The sequence below is a fragment of the Bufo gargarizans genome, chromosome 7 (genome assembly GCF_014858855.1).
Source record: "Bufo gargarizans isolate SCDJY-AF-19 chromosome 7, ASM1485885v1, whole genome shotgun sequence".
Taxonomy (NCBI): domain Eukaryota; kingdom Metazoa; phylum Chordata; class Amphibia; order Anura; family Bufonidae; genus Bufo; species Bufo gargarizans.
In genome coordinates, this window is record NC_058086.1 from 61,195,846 (window position 1) to 61,223,344 (window position 27,499).

The 27,499-nt window shown below is 44.7% G+C and overlaps 1 protein-coding gene across 8 annotated transcripts in view; it reads left to right on the forward strand.

Annotated features, from left to right (window-relative positions):
* The window catches only part of RALGPS2 (Ral GEF with PH domain and SH3 binding motif 2), a 155,616-nt gene that overhangs the window by 57,505 nt on the left and 70,612 nt on the right, over positions 1-27,499 (forward strand). For all 8 annotated transcript variants that reach the window (XM_044300402.1, XM_044300405.1, XM_044300404.1 and 5 more), the window contains exons 4-8: positions 867-917; positions 5,192-5,275; positions 9,330-9,419; positions 11,883-11,975; positions 20,595-20,721. In XM_044300402.1, coding sequence (XP_044156337.1) covers positions 867-917; positions 5,192-5,275; positions 9,330-9,419; positions 11,883-11,975; positions 20,595-20,721 — 445 coding nt within the window. The remainder of the gene's footprint in view (positions 1-866; positions 918-5,191; positions 5,276-9,329; positions 9,420-11,882; positions 11,976-20,594; positions 20,722-27,499) is intronic.

Sequence of the window (27,499 nt, forward strand, 5' to 3'; positions counted from 1 at the left end):
GCCACCAGCATGCAGTCTTCACTATGTCTTATCTATATAAAGCTCTCTGCAGGTTATTCCACTTTAGTGTGGGTAAAAAGCAATGAGATCCAAATGTTGTATGTATTTATGAGAAGGAAAAAAAAAGAGAGAAAAAAAGCTACCGCCTCATTATGAAATGGAGAGCATTTAAAGGCCCTCTAATCAGGAACATGGTTATTAAACTGGCTGACTTTACACTTGTGCTAATGGCAGCTCAAGTTATAACCGTCTTCGTCCCTTCTTTTTATGTGCCTCTGTTTTTGTGAAAAATGAAGTTTTATTTTATGCAAAGGAACAATGAGGGTCTTGCTCCTACTCCTAGACGCTCCCTCCTCTGGCCGCCCCCTCATCATGTTGATTGACAGGGCCAGGCAGTGTTTACATCATCCTGCCTGATCATTTATTTTATAGGGTGTTGATCTTTTTTTTTTTTTTGTTTTGTTTGTTTTTCGGTGTTGTGTTTTTTTTTTTTTTTTTTTTTTTAAGATCAGTGTTCACACTGGTGAAAGTGGTTTTATGGCTTATAGCATGGATGGCCAACCTGCAACTCTCCAGCTGTTGCAAAACTACAACTCCCATAATGCCCAGATTGCCTACAGCAGAGCATGGTGGGAATTGTAGTTTTACAACAGCTGAAGAGCCGCAGGTTGGCCATCCCTGGCTCTGTGCCATTTTAAGCAGTTTTTCAGCCAGATCTTTATTTTTGCATATGTTCCCATCACTATAAAGATGTGGGGGAGCACTGCACCAGAGTAAGGCCCTCCACCGTTAATATGCTTGAACGTCCATCATCTTGAGATAATTGATTCCTGTTTGCTCCTAATCCTCTGGGCGCTCTCTTGCAGGGTCAGATAACACTAATGGATATGCCGGTTTTTAAAGCCATTCAGCCAGAGGTGAGTAGTTCATGGAATAAAGTGTAGAAATCTTAGCATTTTCCACAATTTTAACTTTGACATCATATTAGTTTCTTGCTCATATATTTAAAGAAAAATGCATTTGTTAAAGTGTTCGAGACCCTGTACTTGTTTAGATACATTTAAAGGGGTCGTCACAGTTCAGAAAATGGCATTTATCATGTAGAGAAAGTTAATACAAGGCACTTACTAATGTACTGTGATTGTCCATATTGCTTCCTTTGCTGGCTGGATTCATTTTTCCATCACATTATACACTGCTCATTCCCATGGTTACGACCCCCCTGTAATCCAGCAGCAGTGGCCGTGCTTGCACACTATAGGAAAAAGACCAAACCTATGTGACCTCCCACTGTCCCAGCCACCATAGAAGCCGGCACTTTTTCCTATAGTGTGCAACTGATGGGTTGCAAGGTAGTCATAACCATGGAAACTAGCGGTGTATAATGTAATGGAAAATGAATCCAGCCAGCAAAGGAGGCAATATGGAGAATCACAATACATTAGTCAGTGCCTTGTATTAACTTTCTCTACATAATAAATGCCATTTGCTGAAGTGAGACGACCCCTTTAATAGAAGGCACTTACTAATGTACTGTGATTCTCCATATTGCCTCCTTTGCTGGCTGGATTCATTTTTCCATCATATTTTAGGCTACTTTCACATTAGCGTTTCGGTTACCATAATCCAACCTCATGCATCCGTCATTAACGGATCCGGTTGTATTATGTCTTCCATAGCCAAGACGGATCCGTCATAAACACCATCTAAAGTCAACGGAGGACAGATCCGTTTTCTATTGTCAGAAAAAACGGATCCGTCCCAATGGACTTACATTGTGTGTCAGAACGGATCCGTCTTGCTCCACTTTACAACGAGGACAGAAAAAATGCTGCTTGCAGCGTTAGTCTGTCCGTGATGAGCGCAACCAAACGGAAAGGAATGCATTTTGGTGCACTCTGTTTCGTTCAGTTCAGTTTTGTCCCCATTGACAATAAATGGGGACAAAACTGAAGCGTTTTCTTCCGCTATTGAGATCCTATGACGGATCTCAATAGCGGAATTGAAACCACTAATGTGAAAGTAGCCTTTCACTGCTCATTTCCAGGGGTTACGACCACCCTGCAATCCATCAGCGGTGGTTGTGCTTGCACACTATAGGAAAAAAGTGACAACCTCTCTAGTGACCAGGACAGTGGAGCTCACACAGACGCGCATGCACAGCTGCTCCCGTCACAGCCACCTCGTATGTGTGATGGTTGTAACCCCTGGATATGGGCAGTGTATGATGTCACGGGAAAATGAATCATGCCAGCATACTTTAGTTTGTAAAGCATTCTAAACGTTTTAATCCAGCACCTGGATCTTTTGTAATTCCATGTAATTTAAAATTTAGTGTAGTCACTGAGTTTTGTAAATTAATCTGTATAGCACCACCTGCTGTTTTCTAATTTCTACGTCCACCTCACTGAGGTGGACGCACATGCTCAGTTCCATCCTCCAACTGCCACCAGTTGCAGCAGCTAGTATGGTCTGTTGTAGCGGAATCCATAATGGGATTCTTAGATAACCCGAACCTTGTACGCCAAACTTGAAAATAGAAGTTCGCTCTTCCCTATAGATGAGGATTGATAGTCTTCACTTGGCTTTTCATGTTTCAGAGGAGTCACTAGATGGGAATCGTATCAGATTTGCATCTAGTCACTAACCAGTTAAAGGGGTTGTCTCTTGACAGACAATGGGGGCATATTGCTAGGATATCCCCCCCCATTGTCTTATAGGTGCGGGTCCCACTGCTGGCACCCGCACCTATATCGAGAACGGAGACCGAAAGTGAAGGAAGGCGCACTGCGCATGCGCAGCCGCCCTCTATTCATTTTGTATGGGGCCGGCGAAAATAGCCGGCTATTTCCGTCGAGCCCATAGAAGTGAATGGGAGCGGTGGCCGGTCATGCACGGTGCGCTCCCATTCACTTCTCCAGCCACCACCTTGCGGGGCTCCATTCTTGATATAGGTGCGGGGTCCTGCACCTATAAGACAATGGGAGCATATCCTAGTGATGTGCCCCCATTGTCTATGATGAGACGACCCCTTTAAGCTGCCGGCTGACTGATCGTTACCTTGAACTGCTCTTTGTAAAGGATTGAAGCGGCCGGGGTGTTTATTTCTATTAATTTAGGCAGAAAAATGTTGGCTCGGTCCTGGAGCTGGAATTCTTCTGTACGCGCTAATCCATAGCACATTTTGCACTTGGCTCCTCTGAATCTGGAGGTGTCCTCTCCTGATCAGACTTTCCATTATTCCATGGTTACTATTGTCAGTAAATAAGTCCTCCGGTGCCGATCCTCCGACCCCTCGGTCCTCTCCCCTGGTGCTGATGAAATCCTGCAGTTCACCAGTCTGTCTAACAAGCTGCGCTCTGGTCAGAGGACATTCAGTTAATCACTGGGGCTCCTTGGCTTATTCCTTACTCAGCTGGTCTTTTCCTCGCTGGTGGTTTGATTGCTTGCAGTTTATAATCGCTGAGAAATCAGCTTGGCACTTTTGCTTGTAATACACTGAGCTGCACTGTAAAGTATGGGGAAAATCAGCAGCTCAAAAAATTTACAAAACACTCTGAAATTCCGGGTTTTTTATTTTACAAGAATTTTTTTATTTTTCTGGGGGGATGGTGTTTTTTGAACTGCCTTTCCCGTATAGTCGATGAGAAAAATGCCACACAACAGATTCTGGGATCCAGAAGAACAATAAAATAAAAAAATAATAATAAAAAAAGCCTTAAAACTCCACTGCAAAAAATAAACCAAATGGGGGTCATTTATAAAACTGGTGTTAAGCAGAACTGGCTTAGGCTACTTTTTACATTAGCGTTAATATTTTCCGGTATTGAGATCCATCATAGGGCTCAATACCGGAAAAAAGGCTTCCGTTTTGTCACCATTCATTGTCAATGGGGACAAAACGTAACTGAACGAAACAGAGTGCTCCAAAATACATTCCATTCCGTTCTCATGCTGTGGGTTTGCTTTCCGTCCTGGGATGCGGAGCAAGATGGATCAGTCATGACCGCCAGTGCAAGTCAATGGGGACGGATCAGTTTAAGGCTACTTTCACACTAGCGTTCGGGCGGATCCGTTCTGAACGGATCCGCCCATAATAATGCAGACGGAGGCTCCGTTCAGAACGGATCCGTCTGCATTATATTAGCTAAAAAAAGCTAAGTGTGAAAATAGCCTGGGACGGATCCGTCCAGACTTTCAATGTAAAGTCAATGGGGGACGGATCCGCTTGAAGATTGAGCCACATTGTGGCATCTTCAAACGGATCCGTCCCCATTGACTTACATTGTAAGTCTGGACGGATCCGCACGCCTCCGCACGGCCAGGCGGACACCCGAACGCTGCAAGCAGCGTTCAGCTGTCCGCCTGTCCGTGCGGAGGCGAGCGGAGCGGAGGCTGAACGCCGCCAGACTGATGCAGTCTGAGCGGATCCGCCTCCATTCAGACTGCATCAGGGCTGGACGGCTGCGTTCGGGTCCGCTCGTGAGCTCCTTCAAACGGAGCTCACGAACGGAAACCCGAACGCTAGTGTGAAAGCAGCCTTACATGACACAATAGAAAATGGATCCGTCATTGCCATGTTAAAGATGATACAACCAGATCCAGCAAAAACGTGTGAAAGTAGCCTTAGTTGCCCATAGCAACCAATCCACCTAAGCCATTTTTACTTTACACCAGTTTGATGAATGACCCCCAACAGTGTTTGTAGTGCATTTTTTACATAGGATAGCAAAAAAAGTTCTGACAAAAAAGTGATGTTTTTGACATAGAAGTCTACGTTTACAGGGGTTGTGCAAGAATGAAGGGGGAGCCACCACCCCTTCCTGCCCTCACCCCCCAACTTTACCAGGCCTGTAAAGGGAAGATTACTTGCGTTCTTCCCGCTCCTTCTCTTTCGGCCTGCAATGCTCCGCTGGGCTCTCTCAATGTAAACATCCAATTTGACGTCTCTGCTGCCAATTGCTGGCCGTGGCGATGACCACCTCCTCCTGTGTCATGTGACCATTTGTCATGTCGGGGGAGCCGGTCACTGCCGTGGCCAGTGATTGGCTGCTGCGATGTCTAGCCGGTTGTTGACAACCCTTTTAATGCTGGATTAATGAATTTTTCAATCTTTGTTTCTATGCATAGAATTACTTTACCAGACTGTACCAAATATAACTTTTTTTTTTTTTTTTCTCTCCATCCATAGGAATTATCAAGTTGTGGGTGGAATAAAAAGGAGAAATACAGTTCTGCACCGAATGCCGTGGCCTTCACAAGACGATTTAACCAAGTCAGTCACCAACCTCACAGATTTTTTTTTTTTTTTTTTAATTAAATCTCATAATCATTCTAATATACAGAAAATTCTGTGTTTGATTAAAAAAAGTCTCTTTACCAGTCTTTCATAATATAACATTTTTCATAGTTTGATCATGAAATTATAAAACTGTATGAAAAGATGGAACAAACGTCCAAGCATGTTTGCATTGATAATGATCTACTTGAAGATGACTTGACTTTGCTCCGCTCCAGCAGTCCAGTGGTAAAGAGGCGCCTAATTCCTAAATCTTGGACATCAGCTGGCCTTTCCTCTGGATAGTTCATCCGTATTTCATTGGTGCAGGCCCGGACAGCGGAGATCCTCGCTGATCAGCTGTTTGAGAAGACATCAGCCTTCTCACAGCTTTCCCTAGGCCAGTGACTACACGTGGCCCAGGAGCAGATATACAATGCACGGCGCTGTGCTTAGTAAGCGCAGCACTGATCGGCGGGGTCCCGCGTGTCAGACCTTCACCAATCAGATACTGATGAGGATAGGTCATCAGTATTAAAATCCCGGAAAACTCTTTTAAGCCCTTGCCAGACTCCTCTAGCAGTGGCTCATCTCCCCTGAGACCAAAAGGATTAGACATGTTGAAATCCAGCTGCCTGATCCTTCTCTCTATCTCAACTTCTGCGGAGACCCCATACACATTAGATGGTCAACTGTTCCTGTCAATCTGCGTTCGGCCAACATTCATCTCGCGAGTGGCCAACTTTTAGGCCCCTTTTACACGAGCGAGTTTTCCACATGGGTGCGATGCGTGACGTGAACGCATAGCACCCGGACTGAATCCTGACCCATTATTTTCAATGGGTCTGTGCACACGCATCAGTTCTGCATTGCGTGAAAAATGCAGCATGTACTATATTCTGCATTTTTCACGTAGCCCTGGCCCCATAGAAGTGAAAGGGGCTTTAGTGAAAAACACATTGCATCCGCAAGCAAGTGCATTTTTCATTGAAGGAAGAAAAAACTGACTGAACTTGCTTGCAAAATGCTGTGAGTTTCACAGAATGCATCCGGACCTCATCCGTCAAGCTTGTGTGAAAGTTGCCTTAGACTTTTTTTTTTCTACACAAATTATTATTATTTAAAATATATATATTTTAAAGCAGTTTTCCCGAGAGTCAAATATTGATGACCTATCCTATACTTAGAACAGGTGTAAAAAAGGCTTAAAAAACCCCCACCATAACTAGAGCATGCTGCACTCCAACAAAAATCCTATAAACACAAGACCAAAAACACCATGAAAAAGAAAAACACTTGCTTTTCATTCCATAGAACACATCTAGGTTTTAGAGGGGAAAAAAAATAATCAGACCCCCAATACTCATCAGACCTCAGATCAGAGCCTTAATGTTAATCAGACCACAGACCAGACCCAGAATCAGTCCTCAGATCAGACCCCCAGTGCTGATTAGACCACAGACCAGACCCTCTATCAGACCTCAGATCAGATCCCCAGTGCTAATTAGACCACAGACCAGTGCCCCTATCAGACCTCAGATCAGATCCCCAGTGCTAATTAGACCACAGACCAGACCCCCTATCAGACCTCAGATCAGATCCCCAGTGCTAATTAGACCACAGACCAGACCCCCTATCAGACCTCAGATCAGACTCCCAGTGCTAATTAGACCACAGACCAGACCCCCTATCAGACCTCAGATCAGATCCCCAGTGCTAATTAGACCACAGATCAGACCCCCTATCAGACCTCAGATCAGATCCCCAGTGCTAATTAGACCACAGACCAGACCCCCTATCAGACCTCAGATCAGATCCCCAGTGCTAATTAGACCGCAGATCAGACCCCCAATGTTAATCAGACCTCACATAAAAAAATAAAAAATAAACTCTCCTTTCCTGCACGGACGCTGCCACCGTTCCTGAGATCCCACACTCTATCTGCCGCTCTCTGCTATGACCCGACGTCGCACAGCGTGAGGTCACAGAGCGCACCTATGTCCTTGCGCAGATCACAGCACAGCGCTCATTAGTATTCGACGGGGGGGTGTGCATCTTTATAGGGTGAAAAGTACGGTAATTCACGTAATCCACTATAGACTTTAAAGTTACATCTGGCCCTGTGGGGAAAAAAGTAGAAAACAAAATGCCACAAAAAAAAAAAAACACCTTAGGCACTGCAGAATCTTTTAACTGTGTAGTGCATCTGTGCTGCAGAGGATGGGAGAGTAAGAAATATGGAGGTATTAAGCAGCATTGGAGCAGAGGAATTGAGCTGTTACTTCGCCGCTGACAGCAGCCCTGCTACAGGCACATAACAGCATTTATATTAGACCAGTCTCCATTGAAGACAAACTTATTTCTGAGGGGAACACTCTATAAAAATCAAATAACCTGCTGAGCTGCTGGAGGATTTTTAGCAGCCAGACTTCATTTTTTGCTCTCAGGAAATTGCCATTCCTGTTTCCAAAGAGTTTTTCTTTCTAGAACTAACATTCATTATTTAACTTCAGCGTTCCTTACACTTAATGCGGTATTAAGAACATTGGGATATCCACTCCATGGACATAAAAAAAAAAAAAAAAAAAAAGTGATTGGAAATATTTTTGTTGAAAAACTCCAGACCATTTCCAATCCCGACTGTGACGTTAGTAACATTAAAATACGGAGCAGAGCTCTATAAAAGGACCTCTGTGGGACGCAGTAATGAAGGCGATTCTTCCTCTGTAGACCTTCAGCTCCTGTATTGATTCTGCAGCCGTCCCCCTGTGGATTAAAGGTGTTAATGTTTTTAGCAATTCAAATTAGTTGGTTTGAGAAATAAAAAAATAAAACCAATCTAAAAATAGTTATGGCAATACCGCTTTTTTTCGCTCTTTTGAGATGCACCTAGGTTTTAAGGTACTTTCACACTAGCGTTACCCTTACCCGAATTTCAATACTGGAAAAGAATATCATTACCGCAAAAAACGCGTCAGTTTTGTCCTAATGCATTCTGAATGGAAAGCAATCTGTTCAGTATGCATCAGGATGTCTTCCGTTCCTTGTACTGTATTTGATCGGACAAAATACCGCAGCTTGATGCAGTATTTTTTCCGGCCAGAATCCCCGAACAATACTGTTTTTGCCAGATCCGGCATTAATTTCCATAGAAATGTATTAATGCCGGATCCAGTACCAAGTGTTCCGGAAATTGCCTCATCGCTGGATCCAGTTTTTCCATCTGCGCATGCGTCGGGATATAGGAGGAGCTAGTTTCTCTTTTGATCTTTGTAAAAATTTAAATACCGGATGAGACTCATCCGATATATCACCGGATCCGGCAAAAAAAAAAAAAAGCTATCAGTTTGTATACGGGTTGCCGGAGCTGCAGAAGTGCAGAAGTGCAAAAATAGTGTTAAAAACAGTGAGAGAATTAGAAACAAAGGGGGTCATTTACTAACCAGAAATTTGTGCCGCCAGCTGCCACTTTTCCCCGCTCATATCAGGTCTAAAAAAAGTGGACGGGGAAGGGACAGGACAGCAGGCATGTCTCATTTACCATATTCTACGCCTGGTTTAGGCGTAGAAAATGGTCTAAATCTACGCCAGCAAGGAATCTGACTTGCATTTCAAAGCGGCGATGCATCCGCCGAAGTTATGGAGAGGCTGGCACCACCACCGGATCCTCCGCCAGCTATAAGGGATATTAAGACTGCCGTCTAAAACCCCCACAGTATATTAGAAAGTTGCTGATCTTTCCGGTATACCGTGGCTGCACTTAATAAAAAAGCAGAGCGCCCATATACAGTTCTGCCAGTTTTAGCACTGACGAGACTTAAATACTTAGGTCCTTAGACGCGAATAAGGGGCACACGGCTGTAATAGCGTGTGAGGATTTTCAGCCTTCAGTCCGATCTGTACCCATCTGTTTCCTTCCAAGATGAGCTGGACGCCTTTCAGAAACCGCGTGTTGAAAGGGCTCATTGAACCCCGAGTGTTATCGTAACGGCCCGTTACACTTGTTCTATGCCTTTTTGAATCCATATTTAAGCATTTTCTTATTTCGCAGGTGAGCTTTTGGGTGGTGAGAGAGATTCTTCATGCACAAACACTAAAGATTCGTGCAGAGGTCTTGAGCCATTATATAAAAACCGCCAAGGTGAGTGATATCAGCACAGTTTTTTTTTTTTTTTTTATTCTCCCCAGTCTTGGTGTTTTATGGAAGATGTGGGCACCACATACTTAGAATGCTTACAGCCACGGATAAATATTTATTCCTGACACTTCATTTGGCAGCGCTCTCGGCCTCCATTAAAAGCTTCCAGGCGCCCTGTGAGTCCATGAGCTCTCAGTGTAGTCCTAGAGGTATGTGCAAGGAGGCTTTGTAGTCCAATTCCCAGCAGAACCCAGACCCAGGATTTAGACATTGATGTATTTGATAGCAGGCGTTTCTTCCAACACAAGCTGCAGGATGGGCCTCTTCAAATTACATTTTCAGTCTGTGTTTGACAGATCTGTATATCCCTGATGAATGGTTGGATTGTATACATCACTGTTCTATGGAATAGCGTAGTCTACTACATGCTACAAAAAAGTGTAGTCACCAGTATCGGCCCGGCGGGGGCCAAAAGGACACTAATTTAACCTCCGTAGGGTGAATGAAACCCTATGAATACTTGTGTGTCTGTCTGTACAGTGGATATAAATAGTCTACACACCCCTGTTAAAATGTCGTCAGGTTTTTGTGATGTAAAAAAAATGAGACAAAGATAAATCATTTCAGAACTTTTTCCACCTTTAATGTGACCTATAAACTGAACAACTCAATTGAAAAACTAACTGCAATCTTTTAGGTAGAGGGAAGAAAAAAAATATAAAAATAAAATAATATGGTTGCATAAGTGTGCACACCCTTAAACTAATACTTTGTTGAAGCACCTTTTGATTTTATTACAGCACTCAGTCTTTTTGGGTAGGAGTCTATCAGCATGGCACATTTTGACTTGGCAAGATTTGCCCACTCTTCTTTGCAAAAACACTTCAAATCTGTCAGATTGCGAGGGCATCTCCTGGTCACAGCCCTCTTCAGATCACCCCACAGATGTGGATTCAGGTCTGGGCTCTGGCTGGGCCATTCCAAAACTTTAATCTTCTTCTAGTGAAGCCATTCCTTTGTTGATTTGGATGTATGCTTTGGGTCGTTGTCATGCTGAACGTTGAAGTTCCTCTTCATGTTCAGCTTTCTAGCAGAAGTCTGAAGGTTTTGTGCCAATATTGACTGGTATTTGGAACTGTTCATAATTCCCTCTAGCTTAACTAAGGCCCCAGTTCCAGCTGAAGAAAAGCAGCCCCTTGGCATGATGCTGCCACCACCATGCTTCACTGTGGGTATTGGTGATGTGCAGTGTTATTTTTGCGCCAAACATATCTTTTGGACTTTTGGCCAAAAAGTTCAACCTTGGTTTCCTCAGACCATAACACCTTTTCCCACATCCTTTTGGGAGACTTCAGATGTGTTTTTGCAAAATGTAGCCTGGCTTGGATGTTTTTCTTCGTAAGAAAAGGCTAACGTCTTGCCACCCTACCCCATAGCCCAGACATATGAAGAATACGGGAGATTGTTGTCACATGTACCACACAGCCAGTACTTGCCAGATATTCCTGCAGCTCCTTTAATGTTGCTGTAGGCCTCTTGGTAGCCTCCCAGACCAGTTTTCGGCCGAATGCACGCGGCCGAGAGTGGTCCGTGGTAACACGGCCTGGATTCCTGTTGAGAGCAGGAGCGCACGGCATTATTGGTTGCTATGACGCCGTGCGTTTCATGCCGCCGCTGCACTATAGTAATACACTCTACTGACATTTTAACAGGGGCATGTAGACTTTTTATATCCACTGTATAATGCCAAATGTAGGGCCATCATGTGGTGTAAACCGGCCCCTACAAAGAATATTTCTACATAATATTGTATAGGACTGAATAGCAGAAGCAGACTGAGGTTATCCTTACAGTCTTCAAGTCTTCTTGAAGTAACATTCACATGCAGTGATCTGCTGTAGCAGGGCCCAGATTTACTAAACCTATAGGTGGCATAAACGTATTGAGGCTTTCTAGACCTGCACCCGATTTACGATAAGGACTCGGGCTGGGGCACTTTTCTCTGACTCCATTGCACATATTGGGTGACTTAGGGCTCATGCACACGACCGTTGTTTGGGTCCGCATCCAAGCTGCGTTTTGCAGACCAGAATAGGCATTTCTATCATGGGCTGCAAATTGCGGAAAGCACGCGGCCAGCATCCGTGTTTTGCAGATCTGCAATTTGTGGACGGCAAAACATGGTGCGGTCATGTGTATGAACCCTTAGTTTGAGGCAAATATCAGTATTGTATTCTGTAGTGTCAGATATTTTATTTGTATGCATATTTATTGGTTCATGCCTTGTACATTATCTGTGTGCATTTCATTCGTTGTTTAGAACTACTACTTCATTTTCTGTACTGGTATTTAAAATAATTGAAAAAAACCTTTGATTATGCTGTAAACTGCAGGGAAAGAAAATCCAATCCAAACATGTCAGAACAAAGGGACAGATTGTAACTTTTCTCCTTCATATGTCCACAGAAGCTGTATGAGCTGAACAACCTGCATGCATTAATGGCTGTGGTGTCTGGGTTACAAAGTGCTCCGATCTTCCGACTCACCAAGACATGGGCGGTAAGTAGTATCTGTATTTTCTATGGCAATAGAGGTCACTTCTCAGCACTGCACGTCTTTCAGAATTTAACACCATGCTGAGCATAACCCCAATTTGACCTTGTGTAAGGAGATCCTCTCATCTACTAGCGCAACTACTAGGGCATATAATCTGAAGTTGTAAGAAGCCATAAGAGTAAATAAAAGGTCATATTTTCCCCGGCGCCTCCACAGCGGCACTTACAGCAGGGTGTCCCCGCCCCCAGGACACGAAACGACGCAGAAGCACCTGATCTAAAAGGCCTCCTCCCCTTATCTATTCAGTGATTGTTTCCTGTCCTCGGGATGCGTGCGAGCCTCTCCTGCAGTGCCAGGGATGTATCTTTATTTCGCCCATCCTTGCTTCTTCCCCACATTAGGTGGGAGGGCTGGTGCAGGGAACGGGTACCCGGGGACGCACTGCATCCCTTACCCGTTTCTCGGAGTAAGCCCTGCGTGCAGGCATCCCCAGGCTCGCGATATTCCCAGGTAAGGGGAAATCACGCAGGATCCTCACCTGTGACGTCACCAGGCGAGATTTTCCTTGGGCAAGAGAATCTTGCGTTAATGCGGCGGCTTCCGGGGATGTTAAGAGCGCGACTGCAGAATCATTCATATGCGATAAGCCGGCTGAACAAGCGTGCGCTCACCGCCTGCAGTCATGCTTGCCCCCATGGATACTGACGCCACAAGAAAGCCTGGAGCTGCCTCTGCCCTCAGCCCGGTAAGCCTCCTCCCCTGGGGGACTTATTTCTTTTATCCTTTCTGTGTCTTTTAGTCTGCACGGCTCCTTGGGTATTATTGGTGGCAGTGAAATTCCACCCTGGTGAAGGTGGTGGCCTTTTTAAATATTAATGGCCCTATAGCCCTTTTTTTTATTTAAATCTTAGGGCACTGAGACCATGGCACCTAAACCAGCCAGTGAACATTCAGGACGCAAAAAGTGCGCCATCTGCAGGAAGTCCTTTTCCTCTAAATCTAAAAATGCCTCATGTCAGTAGTGCACCGATAAAGTGGTTACAGAGGAGTCGCCTTCCTTCCTTGATTCCATTAGAGCTATGATTAAGGAGGAAGTTAATGCGGCAGTGGACCTAAAAATTGCACCACAATCCCCACGTCCATCCACGTCTAAGAGATCCCATACTTCCGAGGTGGCATTGGATCTGGATGAGGGAGAAATATTATCTGATCCGGTCTCTGCTTCCTCAGATGACGACTCGGGTAGACCTTTGTTTCTCCCGGAAGAAACAGACTGTCTTCTAAAGACCATTAGAGCCACCATGGATATTGAAGCTGTAAAGGAAGCTCACTCCATTCAGGATCAGGTGTTCCAGGGTCTGGGAGAAAGAAGAAGGGTCTTCCCCATCCATAATAACATTAAGTCTCTGATATCCAAAGAGTGGAGAGATCCTGAAAGGAGAACGGCTGTAACAAGCTCATTTAAAAGAAAATATCCTTTTGCAGAGACTGAGTCTAGTCTGTTGGACAAGACGCCAAAGGTTGATGCCCCAGTTGCCTGCATTTAAAACAACAACAACTCTCTCCCGTTTGAAGATATGGGGCTCTTACGAGATCCCATGTACAAGAAATCGGAGAGTTTATTAAAAAAAAAGCCTGCGTTGTTTCCTGTCCTGGGGACACCCTCCTGTAAGTGCCGCTGTGGAGGCTATTGGAAAAAACAATTACCGGTAAGAGTAATCAACTCTATAGGGTAGGATAGATCATCAGTTAAATGAAAGTGCAGAATCCCTTTAATGTAAATAAATGAAAATCACACATCATATAGTACATGACGGGCAACTAACTAACAAAACTAGAACCAGCCCTGTACCTCACATGGATCCAGAGATTTCCCCATTAATTTCTCCTATTGCTCTGCTAGATTTATATCAAGCTGGCAGCAAAATGGGAGTGTCCTTTGTCAAGGGGAGTGTCTTTGTTCTGTAGCTCTCTCCCTATCACAGCTCAAGAGGCAGTTGAAGGATGACACTGAGCGTGTGCGACCTTCTCAGTAAGCCGGACAAAGAAATAAAAAAATAAGCAAGCAGCAGGTGGCGCTATACAGATGCATTTTATTGAATAACTCGCTGGTTATACTTAATTCTTAATTACATGCAATTACAAAAGTATTCAGATCCAGGGATTGGTTTGAAAACTGTAGAATATTTTTTTTTGTGGGACAACCCCTTTAATAGCCTGCAGCTTCTGAAACTTCTCAAAGTTGTATTTTAGCAACGACTGGAGAACCAGGGATTGAAGACCACTGTTATAAACCGATGTGATGAGATTTTGTGCAGACCCCTCAGTACAGCGAAGGCATATACATCTGGTGAGCCTGCAATACGCAGTGCATGATATGTCTTCTGTAATTGAGTGCGAGTCTTGGAATGGTGTTTTGACTGTGAGTCAGGCCCCTGTCACTCCTGGGATGTGAGCAGAGTTCATGGACGGGTGGTAATCTGTTACAGACTCGCCGTGCATCCAGCGTTAAGGAGGAGAAGGAGGTGTAGAGGTCAATGAATACGGTGACGGCCATGCTGTAGAGATGGCATGAGGGTGAAGGAGCAGCCCTCTAAAGACAGCAAGCTCCTGAATTATAGGGAAGCGATGGAGCTGTCTCTGGTGGAATGGAGAATGATTCAGTTACCGACGTCCATATCCAGGAGATGGGACCGTGGGAATTGGGAAGGTGATGGAAGAAGAGTCTGCAATAGAGAACAGCTGCACAAGATGTGACCTTGTATATTGCATAGGTGTAATGGTTATTGCTGTTTGTGCAGCTCATTCTAAGGGTACTTTCACACTAGCGTTTTTCTTTTCCGGCATAGAGTTCCGTCACAGGGGCTCTATACCGGAAAAGAACTGATCAGGCATATCCCCATGCATTCTGAATGGAGAGTAATCCGTTCAGTTTGCATCAGGATGTCTTCAGTTCAGTCGTTTTGACTGATCAGGCAAAAGAGAAAACCGTAGCATGCTACGGTTTTTTCTCCGGCGAAAAAAACTGAAGACATGCCTGAACGCCGGATCCGGCATTTTTTCCCATAGGAATGTATTAGCGCCGGATCCGGCATTCAGAATACCGGAATGCCGGATCCGTCGTTCCGGCATGCGCAGATCGGTAAAAATGCGAAAAATGTACAAGACGGATCCGTCGGTCCGCATGACAAGCGGAGAGACGGATCCGTCCTTGCAATGCATTTGTGAGACGGATCCGCATCCGGATCCGTCTCACAAATGCTTTCAGGCAGCAGCAGATCGGCGGATCCGGCGGCCAGTTCCGACGACGGAACTGCCCGCCGGATCACACTGCCGCAAGTGTGAAAGTAGCCTAAGATGTTAGTACAAAATCATCCTTGTGCATCTTCACAGTAGTTTCCAAAAAAGTAGATGTGACTTCTTTGTAGAGCTGTGCTGTGTGCGAGGAGCTCAGAATCCCAGGGACTTCATTCTGCAGAGATGTGGACACTACGGGTGAGGTTTATCTTCTCCCTTGTGCCAGAAAAGGGGCTTTCAAAAAGTCTCAAACTGTGTGTTTGCGACTTTTTCTAAATGCACATTTTTGAGAGCGAAAATGGTTACAAGTGTCTCTTTTTACTCCGTTCTCACCACAATGGCAGGAAAACAGTGTGGCCAACAGCCTAGTCGGTCAATGAAAAAGAGCATGTTCTATTATTTTGACGTCTGTTATTCACTGGCCGTCAAAAAACTGCCGTGTGAACAACCCCATAGACTGCTTTCTGTTATTGATGGCCATAAAAAAAACGTCCATCACATGTCCGTTGTGCATGTAGGCTAACACTAGTTTTCTGGTGCAATTTAAGCCAGAAATCTGTGGCTGCTCTGAGCTGTCGTACATTTCTGTGTAGACGCACAGACTGCCGGAGACGTCATAAATTAGGCGCATCCTCTGACAGCACAGGGGATTATCAAAACCGGCGCAGAAAGCACTAGTCTTGATAAATCTCCCTCTATGTTCCTCTGTACAGAACGATCATGCGGCAATATTCTATACTAAATGCAGTGTGTCTGCAACACAGCAGCCGAACGAGCGTCCCACAATTTCGTCCCACCAAAAAGGTCCCTTGTGGGAATTCAAATGAAATCTGAGGCATACGAAGCCACAGTATGGCCCAATAGATACAACTTAGAGCTTACTCAGACAATCCGTTGTCACCTAGGGAATCTTTACACTGTCCTATATGAGGGCAGCATATACTGGTGACAGAGACCCGGAGCAAAATGCTGGATCACTTTATTGAACTGACCAGTATTGAGATTGAGCAGCTCCAGCCCTGCAGGTCTGGAAAGTCCTCATATTGAGGAGCTCCGGTGTCTCACCACACCCTGTTTAGCAGCTCGTCTATAGCAATTACAGGGTTAAGAGAGCCGACGGCTCATCATGAATAGGACTCCTCAGCTTGTGCACGGTATTGAGCGGCACAATACTGATTTTAGCAAAACAACTGGGTCATCCAAGTGAGAGAGCATTCTGCCGTCTGTCACCAATTTATGCCGCCCTCGAATAGGACAACATAAAACTGGTGACAGTCCCTTTAACTCTTTCCTGTGCTCCACATACTAAATGCTCCAGCAGAGTATTTGGGTACAGTTATCTGCTTCTGTGTTTGATTCTGTATCTTGGGCTACTTTCACATGTAGCACAGCTCTCCGGCAGAGAATGCCAGGAATCTGCTGGACAAAAACGTTGCATGCAGCGTTTTTTGTCCAGTCAGATCCCGGCCTATTTACCAGGGAGCAGCCAGATCTCCCAGCCAGATGCCATTTATAGTCAAAGGGGTCTGTCGGCAGACGGCAGTATCTGTCAATGCCGGATGTGGAGGACTCCGGCAGGCTGTTCTCTGCCGGAGAGCTGTGCCGCTGATGTGAAACTAGCCTTAAATGAAAGCATCTGTGATTGCACTATGATGTCAGCATCCATGCTTATATCCTTCTCCAAAGGCTTTGGATGCCTTTTGGCATCTAAGTTTGTTACACAACATGCAAAAAAAAAAAAAAAAATGGTAATAAAGTTGCAGATGTCCCATAATAATAATAATTTATATAGCGCCAACTATTCTGCAGCACCAAAGCAAAGCATGAGACAAAAGGAGAAAGTATCCTGACTAAGGCTACTTTCACACTAGCGTTTCTATTTTCCAGTATTGAGATCTGTCATAGGCTCTCAATACCGGGGGAAAAAAAAAACACTTCCGTTTTGTCCCCATTCATTGTTGATGGGGACAAAACGTAACTGAACAGAACGGAATGCTGCAAAATGCATTCCGTTCCATTCTCATACCGGAGAGCATATTAACAGTTTATTGAAAAGAAAAAAAGAAAACAAAGAAGGCAAACCTAAGAAATTGAACAAAATAACACTCATTTAAAAGTTACTACAGTTTAACATATTTGCTCATGTAGTTACTTACCTCATGTATATCGTCCCCACTTTTTTAATTTTTATTATTCAATTTGGACTCTCCTGACCCATTTTCCCCATGAGTTCTGCCCCTAGTAACACCCAGCTAGTTTATAGCTCCTCCCACCCAGCTAGTTACATAGACACTCCCCTATCACTGCCCCTCCCATGGACATGACATCACAGGAAATAAGGCAGAGCTGCATGGACATGGTCATGTGACCACAGCCCAGAACGGGGGGTAAAAGAAGCACATTACAAAATTACATCTACCTTCATAAAGGATTATTTTGAACGATGCTGATGCAAACCGGAAAACCCTTCTAAGTGACATTGCCTATAAAACAATGTGGTTTTTAGATTTTAAATTTTTAAGGCATTATTAATCCCAGAAGTAAAAGGCCTCTGTCAGGCTGTTGTGATGAATAGTCCTTGGGACGGGCAATGTGTCCAACCTCCCCGTTAATGTCCTATGTGAGAACATCTGTGATCTCATTCAGTTCTTTTGTTTGCAGCCGTCCACATGAGTACAACTCTTTCTCTATGAGCAGTGGTCCAGGGCCCCGGGGCTGGTAGACCCCAAGTAGTTTCATAGTGTGGTCTAAAATTCCAATAAACGCAGGATTTTCTTTCGCTTCTTTCCAGCAGTAGAGTATCCGAGGATCTCACTTCTCTTAGGACCTGAGTACGTTAGACTTTTTTTTTTTTTTTTTTTTCCTTTTTGGTTTTAACCTTTCTCATCCACCTGGCTCCTGTCCGAAAGCTCCCAAAGAGGGACCGTAGCCAAGCCCGTCTCAGCGAAAGCCTTTAATTGGGTGTTTTCCCTAATGCTTCAACCAGTTGTTCCATACGTGAAGCTGCTTTTCAGGCCGGGCTTGATTGGCGTCCACCTCGACGTGAATGAAACCAGCTTCTAATGTCATGGCGTACCGCAGCAGCCGCGTGCCTGCATGCTCTATATGGATAGTTCATCACCCCTTGTTTTTCTTCGGTCTCAATGAATCTAGTATCTGGCTCCGCGCACACATGTAAATGCAGAACAGGGTCATTGGGCACTTTAGGGAATAAGCTATATTTACTTCTCTGAATGTGTCCGTACTAATTAGTTTGAGTTAATCCATGTTGAGCATTTATATTTTTTCAGAAAAAGGGGTCTCCTTTATTTCCAGAAACTACCTTGGGCTGTGTCTGGTGTTGCAACGATTTCATACCGAGGTGCAATACTAGACACGGCACCTGGATAGGAGTGGCGCTGTTTCTGGGAAAAGAAAGTACGCCCCATTGCATTGCCGGTAATCTCCTATAGAAAGCGGAGCTATATAGAGCTCTACGTATAGGGGATGTCATCAGCAGTCCCAAAATAAACCCTCCAGTCCGTACCCAAAGGATTTTCTTCGAGAGAGAAGGAAGGGGAGCAAGATGAAGAAATAAATTCCAACAATATTAGCTTCTCATTAAAAAATAAAAATCATTGAAATGTACAGGAGTTGTCTGGGATTTTGGGCAATTTGCCTAACAGCAGGAAATGTAAAAAAAAAAAAAAAAAAGACTGATGTATTAAACTCTGCCCGCACAGTCCAGTATTTCTCGCCGGACCTGCTGGGACGACCTCATGTACATCATTCATGTGACCTCTGCAGCCAGTCACTGGCCTCAGTAGTCACCTGCTATGTTTGCAAGCATCACTGCTGAGGATAGTGATTGGATGCAGCGGTCACGTTAATGATGTGCCTGATATCATCTCTGGAGGACAGATGGGGGATCACTGGAGATGCAGGAGATTTAAAGGGCACCTGTCAGCAGATTTGTACCTATGACACCGGCTGACCTGTTACATGTGCGCTTGGCAGCTGAAGGCATCTGTGTTGGCCCCATGTTCCTATGTGCCCGCATTGCTGAGCAAAATGATGTTTCGTTATATGTAAATGAGCCTCTTGGAGCAACGGGGGCGTTGCCATTACACCTAGAGGCTCTGATTTCTCTACAGCTAGGGCGCCCACCCGGATCAGGTGTGATGACGTTTAAACTGCCTGGCCCTGTCAATCACTGCAGCAGTTGCAGAGAGAGCAGAGCCTCTAGGTGTAACAGCAACGCCCCCATTGCTCCTAGAGGCTCATTTGCATATAGTAAAGCATAGTTTTTCTCAGAAATGCGTACACATATGAACATGGGACCAACACAGATGCCTTCAGCTGCCAAGCGCACATGTAACAGGTCAGCCAGTGTCATAGGTACAAACCTGCTGACAGATGCCCTTTAAGAGGCGGAGCTCATCATTCTTTGTCTTTTATCGAGGACAGAGCCGTGGGGGAGAGCTTCTGCTACAGCCAGATGCCTTACAGCCAGACCCAGCTTTGTAAATAGAAGGGGAGAAAATAGCTTCTTTCCTGGGAAGGTGAATTCTTTATACATTTTAATACTTTTGATTGCAGTTGGAGACTGGATAGGGTCAAATCCAGGAACTATGTGGTTCATTTACTAAACAGAAATACTTTTCCCTGCTCACGCCAGGTCTAAAAAAGGATGGGGGGGGGGTGTTTGGTGTGGGCAGGTTGGCAGGCCCGTCTCATTTATCGTTTTCTGTTTCCTGTTTTAGGTGTAGAAAATAGTCTATATGTAAGAAAGCAAGGAAGCTGGCTTACATTTAGACTGGCGCTGGATACGCCAAAGTTATGTAGTGGCCAGTCTCTATTCATAACTCCGGCGGATCCACCGCCAGGTATAAGGCTTATTAAGACCAGCGTCTGAAACGCCAGTCTTTTGCTCTTTTGTATTTTCTATATTTAGTGTCCCTTTAACATAAAGTTAGGGACTGTAACCCATTAGGTGCTGTAGCCTGTAGGCCTAATAAATCAGTGTCCATCAAAAAATACATTTGGTTTCTATGCGGAAACATTTTGAACCATCCTCTAACTACAGTGCGACGGATTTTATATTGAGCTCTGTTCACAGTCGAGCTTCAGGTCAGTGGGAACAGAGCCGTCCTTGTATTTTATGTTCTGCGTCTGATCAAAGCTGACAAATACATGGGATATTATTGTATATTGGCCGGTGCTAGGCATTGATAAAGCACATACTGATTACGGTCCATTTAGGGTCATTTATTGGTGCTATTGCAGAGGACGACATGTTGTAGTTCGTCTACTATTTATTTTAACCTGTAATATCTTTCCTTTCAGTTACTGAGTCGGAAAGACAAGACAACCTTTGAGAAATTGGAGTACGTAGTCAGTAAAGAAGATAATTACAAGCGGCTCCGAGACTACATCAATAGCTTGAAGATGACTCCTTGTATCCCCTACCTGGGTAAGCTGCTAATAATCTTGTCAGTCTTGTGGAAGTAATGATTTTCACATTTGTGTGTCGGAAAAGCTAAATGCCGCAAAGGAGATTATCGACTGCCCAAGGTCTAATCAAACTGGATTAACGGAAACTTGGCAGCCTGCGCAAGCTGCATTTTTAATAGTGACGTGTTCTTACGTGAATTTACAACACATTCTCGGATAGCTGTCAGAGTATCGACCTGTTTGACATTAGGCCTCATGCACAGGGCTGTGTCCGTGTATTTCAGTCTGCAAACAACGGATCCGCAAATAATGGATACCTTCAATGTGCTTTCCGCATTTTTATCACTCCCTTCAATACAAAGGGATATTGTTGGACCAGAACCAGACATCCTCTGTAATTTGTGGAACGGCCAAATGGATCTGCAAAAAAAAAAAATGTTTTTTTTATATATATACACACACACGGACAGCACTCCAGATAAAAGATAGTGGTGTTTATTCACCCATGTAGATGGCAACGTTTCGGCTCATGCACGAGCCTTTTTCAAGCGAAAAAGGCTCGTGCATGAGCCGAAACGTTGCCATCTACATGGGTGAATAAACACCACTATCTTTTATCTGGAGTGCTGTCCGTGTTTCATCTTTATTTGATGGGGTAAGCTGCTATATCCCTGGACCTAGCACCCTTCTTGTTTTTTCTGGATATATATATATTAATTATCTATTTATATTAGTACTCAGCCCCCATAGAAATGAATAGGTCAGTGTGCTATCCGCAAAAATTGCAGATAGCACATGGAGGAAAAATAGTCATGTGCGCGAAGCCTCATGAAAATCTTATAACAGATTATAAGTGTATGGAGACCTAGTTGTCAGGCAATGCTCCATGGGAGAAAAGTGTTTCTTGGCTGAGTTAATTTGCATAAATTATAAATATAAAATATTTTCATAGTTAAAACATACCTCCACCTGGTGGACATCATGTGAAATCACATGAAAATAGAGACTAAATGACTGCTATTTCTCTACCTCCAGGACTAATAGAAAAGTGTTAGGGGCTCATGTGCGGACTGTTTGTCCGCACCCAATCTGCGTTTTTTGTGGATTGGATGCAAACCCATTCATTTCAATGGGGTCGCACAAAATGCAGACAACACACCGCACTGTACGCATCTGTATTTCTGTTCTGCACTCCGCGAAAAAAAAAATAAAGACATGTCCTATCCGTTTTGCAGGAAAGAGAGTGGCAGCATGCGTACGGCCGTGTGCAGGAGCCCTTAAAGGGCTTCTGTCACCCCACTAAACTGTTTTATTTTTTGTTTGTTTACTTATAATCCCTATACTGCGATTTATGCATACATAATCTAATTATTCATTTTGGTTCAGTAGATTGTGTTAAAAACGTGCTTTTAAAATATGCAAATTACCTTGCTACCAGCAAGTAGGGCGGCTTCTTGCTGGTAGCAGCCGCATCCTCCGTTCCTAAAGACGCCCCCTCCGCATGTTGATTGACAGGGATCGTCCTCTGGCTTGCCCTGTCTGCTATCAAGATCTCGCGCCTGTGCCGTAGCGGTATTCAGTTGCCGCAGGCGCACTGAGAGGCGGACTCTCGCTGGGCCCGCTCCATCCTCAATGCGCCTGCGCCGATGAAAATACCGTCCAAAAACCGTACAGTGACTGAACTGAAAACATCCTGATGCATCCTGAACGGATTGCTCTCCATTCAGAATGAATTAGGAAAAAACTTTTTTCCGGTTTTGAGCCCCTAGGATGGAACTCAATACCGGAAAGGAATAACACTAGTGTGAAAGGTTTAAAAAAAAATAGAAGCCTGTGCATCCTGTCGTCTGCACTGGTGTCAGATGAAATTCCACTTACATGTTATTAGCCATGCTAAACTTTTCTGTGAATAATGGTGTCTTTGGAGTAATATGTTCCTTAATACATTCTTTAAATCTTAAAGTATAACTGTTATCTTTTTTTTTTTTTTTTGGACTATTGGATTGTGGTGATTATCTCCTTGGTGGCCCTATTTCAACTTTTCACTGTGTATTCAATTACCCCTTAATTCCACAGTTTTGTTCCTTGTACTGCCTACTTTTACCTCTGCTTAAAATCAGGTTGCTATGCAGGTCCGTCTGTGTTGAAGGACGGAGGGTGCAGAAGCAGGCAGCGTGCAAGGTCACATTACTGATTTAGAGCCAGGTCCTCCCCAGCAGCTGATAACAGTGCCTGGGCTGTGTGCACTTCTCCCTGTCCCTGCACTTGGCAGACGCTCCCTCACTCAGCAGACTGGGACAATGCAGAGTGGAAGCAGCGCAGACCAGGAGGAGATCTGCCATCTGCTCAGTGTATAAATTAAAGCAACATGTGGTAAGAGGACCCCTTTGTGCTGCAGGAGATTAACCCTTTAGGGGGGAGGGCTCTGGTTACTGACACTTTTGGGGGGCTATTGTTACTGGCTAGTGAGGGCAGGCGGGATTAGCCTCAGGGGGAGGGCAGTGGCGGCCATCTTAACTAAATAGAGAAATTGCAGTTTTATGCAGACTGGTTGCTAAGGGCTGAATCTTATTAAATATGGGGTAAGTCAGTCTAATAGTAACTGATTCTGGAATATCATGTTATTAGTAACTACATATAGGAAAATTGAAATTAGGGTCTAAGTGTGACAGTTATCCTTTAATTCCAGATATCTAATAAACCCCCAAAACAACTGTGCGAAATCCCATGTGCTCCCCATACAGTGATGTCCCTGGCTGCTGGCTGTATTGAGGTGTAATACAACCAAGGCTTTAAATTATGGAGAAAGTTCTCGTTTGTCAGGACCGATGTGCATTTAGTTTCAGGGCCGGGTTTTCGCATTGTGACTGATGGCTCTTCAAGAGCTCTTTGAATCGCCTCAATGGTATGACCATATGTAGCAAGTAAAAATCTCCTGCGGCAAAGTGCACACCAAATCACGTGGATTTTGCTGCAGAAACGCTGCTGTAGATATTGGCCTCTGCATTGAAAATGGGTGAAATCCACAACAGATGTCCGTCGATGTAAATTCAAATGCTTCAGATATAAAAGCCACACTGCAGGTCAAGTTATGTGCGCCTTTCATGGTGGACACTCGGCAGCTTTGCTTCTGCTGTGAATTTTCTGCACACAATTCTATGTGCGGTTCCATCTGTAGGTAGAACTTTCTGTCCCTGTATCCAACCAAACCCATGATGCACTTCTCCTTTCTCTGCCACAGCTCCAGCACCGCCCCTAATAATGCCCAGCTAGTTTATAGCTCCTCCCACCCTGCTAGTTACATAGACACTCCCCTATCATTGCCCCGCCCATGGACCTAACATCTCAAGAGCTGCGTGGACATGGTCATGGGACCACAGCCCACTATGACAGATATAAGCAATAAAGGTAAAAGGAATACATTACAAAATTGCAGCGATCTTCATAAATTATGATTTTAACGGATGTTGATGCAAGACCGAAGACCCCTTGAAGAGCTAAATTAGCGGACCGTGCTAGGAGCCGCCGTTTCCCAACAGTTGGGGTTTTGCAGATTGGAAACCCCCATTTGGTACATTTTCTCTGGACTTATTTTTTTTTTTGTACAGCAGTATATCTCGTGTGCTGTATATTTTTAACCCAGCAGGTATTTCCAATAATACATCACTCCTCCGTTGAAAATTCCTGGCACACTTTTCAACAGCGAGATGGATTTCAGCTTTTTTTCCCGCTAGAATAATTAGTGTTTCCCCGCGTGCAGCCTCTCCGGGCTCCCCTGGCTCCTGCATCAGATATCAGCTTTCTTGTAAGGGGGCGTCAGAGGAGAAGTCTGGTTCCTGGCCGTTCGCTCCGAAAAACCACTTGGCTCTTGGTCTCTTAGTTCACAGTTATTGTAGGAGTGTGCGGATCTCCGTGGATCAAAGCTCCAGCGCAGTCACCAGATAACCTGAGGATGCAATATCCTCTTCCGTTCCTACATTATGGTTTCCTCTTGCGATTTTTACTAGTCACAATAAGTGCTCCAGCTTTAGGCCGTCGACTGCTGTATTGGCTTCGACAAAGGAGGAGAGCGTTGGATAAGATCTCCTGCCAGGAGCAGCTGGATTCTGGCTCTTTTCCGGATTTTCCTACTTTATATTCCACTGACCAATACCTGACATCTTATCCCCTCCAAAACCTTCTTAAGCACTCGGGTTAATTTTAATGGTCCCTGGTGCTCGTCCAAATGTTGTGTAAGATATTAATTACTACGTGACCATAAGTGATTAATGGGAAATATCTGTGGCTGGAAACTCGTCTCCCATGAGATGGAAGTTAGCTGCTCTTTGGAAAGGAAATCCCTGTCTGTAATATAAATTATAGTAAACTTGGGATCCAAGCTTTTTTTTTTTTCTTTTTGGCCTGTAAGGTTCCAGTGTTGTTACCCAATGTCTTGTGCTTCTGTCATATTGGTGGCCTGTGGTCTAGATCTTTCCATGTAACAGAAGGGACTCCTCACGTGATGTGCATATGGCATCCCCCCCACTTGCCCGTGTTTTTGTCTCATTTCTTTGAATAGCCTGTGATTCGTCTTGCATGGAAGATTTGTTCGCTCGGCCTGAAGCTAATTAAAATAAAAGTAGGGCGAGATCCTTCTACGATTAATGGGGCATCTGTTCATGCTTTCTGACAAACGGGAAAATTTGAGCAATGCTCAACTTTACATCATCCCCCTTCAGCCGTCCACAGGTCCATCCCCAAAGGACATGATAGCAATTCACATCCTTCAGAACCATTACAACATGTGTATCCGTGCAGCTGCGGATTTCTCTTGGAAGCAGTAGATGTCCGCAGTAGCCCCCAACTCTTTTGAGAAGCCTTTCTTTTTGGTTAAGTTTATGGATGCCATATGCGCAGTTTTAGGTTCAGCTACTTTTGGATGCCTGACGCAGCTCCCCAGAAGTTCACATGTGGCCATCGGGGAAGAAACGGTTTGCAAAATTTGCAGATGTATTGGTGATGTTTAGTTCCAACTGGAGAGTGAAGGTGGAAGTAATTATCCTGAAGGCTTTGTTTCCGTGAGCTTGATGACACGTTAGTCAGTTCTGTGTGTTGCTATGGGATTAAATGGTTCAAATTATATGGTACACTTGCCTGCTACCTAATTTTGCCAATCAAGTACCCATATACCTGTCCACAGGGTTTTCCAAGATCTTTATACTGATGACCTATCCTCTGTGGAGGTCTGATACCCAGGAACTCCTGCCGATCAGCTGTTTGAGAAGGCACCAGTGCTTGCAGTAGCGCCACGGCCTCCCTCAGCTCACAAAGCAAAGCGCCATCCATTTCATAGTGGCTGTGCTTGGTATCGCAGCTCAGCCCCTTTCACTTCAATGAGGCCGAGCTTGCGCCTAGGCCAGGTGACCAATAAACATGTCACGGGGCCTAGGCAAAGCTGAGAGAAGGCCGTGCCGCCACTGCGAGCGTTGATGCCCTCTCAAACAGCGGATCGGCGGGAGTCCCAGGTGTCTGATCCCTACCAATCGGATACTGATGACCTAGGTTATCTTTAAAAAGTTCACGGAAAACCCCTTTTAGCTTTTAGGAAAAGTAGAGGGCGTGCTCTTTGAAATGAGCAAGGGATATGGCCTAAGACTAGTGGGATATTCACCAAATGCCACGATAACTGTTATTTCTTGTCCTTTATTTCAGTATTTTGTGTGAATGTCTGGCTGCATACTTTGGACTTTAGATTTTTGTAGACATTCTCTTAAAATTTGCAAAAAGATAAATAAAATAAAGCACTTCAGTAGGGCTTTATCCCAGCAAATCAGCACCAGCTGTAAGTGGTTATGATGGCCTAGATTAGTTGGGCTTATCGTGTGATTTGGAGCTGTTGCCCACGTCCAACCCTGTGCTGTGCAATCAGAGAGAGAACGGTCTTAAAAGCGGAAAAACGGGACAGCAGAGTGTCTACGTGTTTCGGATCTGTGCATGCTTTAGTCCTGAGTAAAGATCAGTGTTTGTATAGATCCGAAACGCGTAGATACTCTGCTGTCTTCGGATCCGTCCTGCCGCTATTTCGCCGGGCCGCCACTCCGTCCCCATAGACTATAATTGGGACGGGGGCGGAGCTCCGGCACAGCAGTGCACGGCGAAAGGTGGCCGTACTAAAAGTACTGCATGTCCGACTTTTTAGTCCAGCAGCCTTTCGCTGTGCTGCGACGGAGCTCCGCCCCCGTCCCCATTATAGTCAATGGGGACGGCGCTGCGGCAGGGTGAAATAGCGGCAGGACGGATACGACGGGGTGAACAGCCTGTTGGATCCGTCCTGCCGCTAGTGTGAAAGTAGCCTTACATTGGGGTATTATTAAAGCTGGGGCGGTAAAAAATAAAGAATCATAAACTATGGGGGGACATTATTTTAGCTGGGGGCCTACATGGTGGCATTATTAAAGCTGGGGGCCTACCATCCTGTGAGTGTTCACAGAAGGGTGGGAGTAGAAGGAACTGCCAATCAAATTCATCCATTTTTCATGTCTGTTTTTAACGGACATGAAAAACAAATGCAAAATGGATGCAAAACGGACACACTGCCAGAAAATGGATGCAAACACTGATGCAAAATGACCATGAAAAACGGACAGTGTGTCCGTTTTTAATGGACGTTTGTTATTCACTGTCGTGTGCATGTAGCCTAAAACGTATTTTTAAAACGTGATGTGAACCCAGCCTTGGCAATCGTCAGATATGGGCAGCACATCGCCCTGTGTAAACCGACGATGTGCTACTGACTGTGATAGAACATTAACAATCAG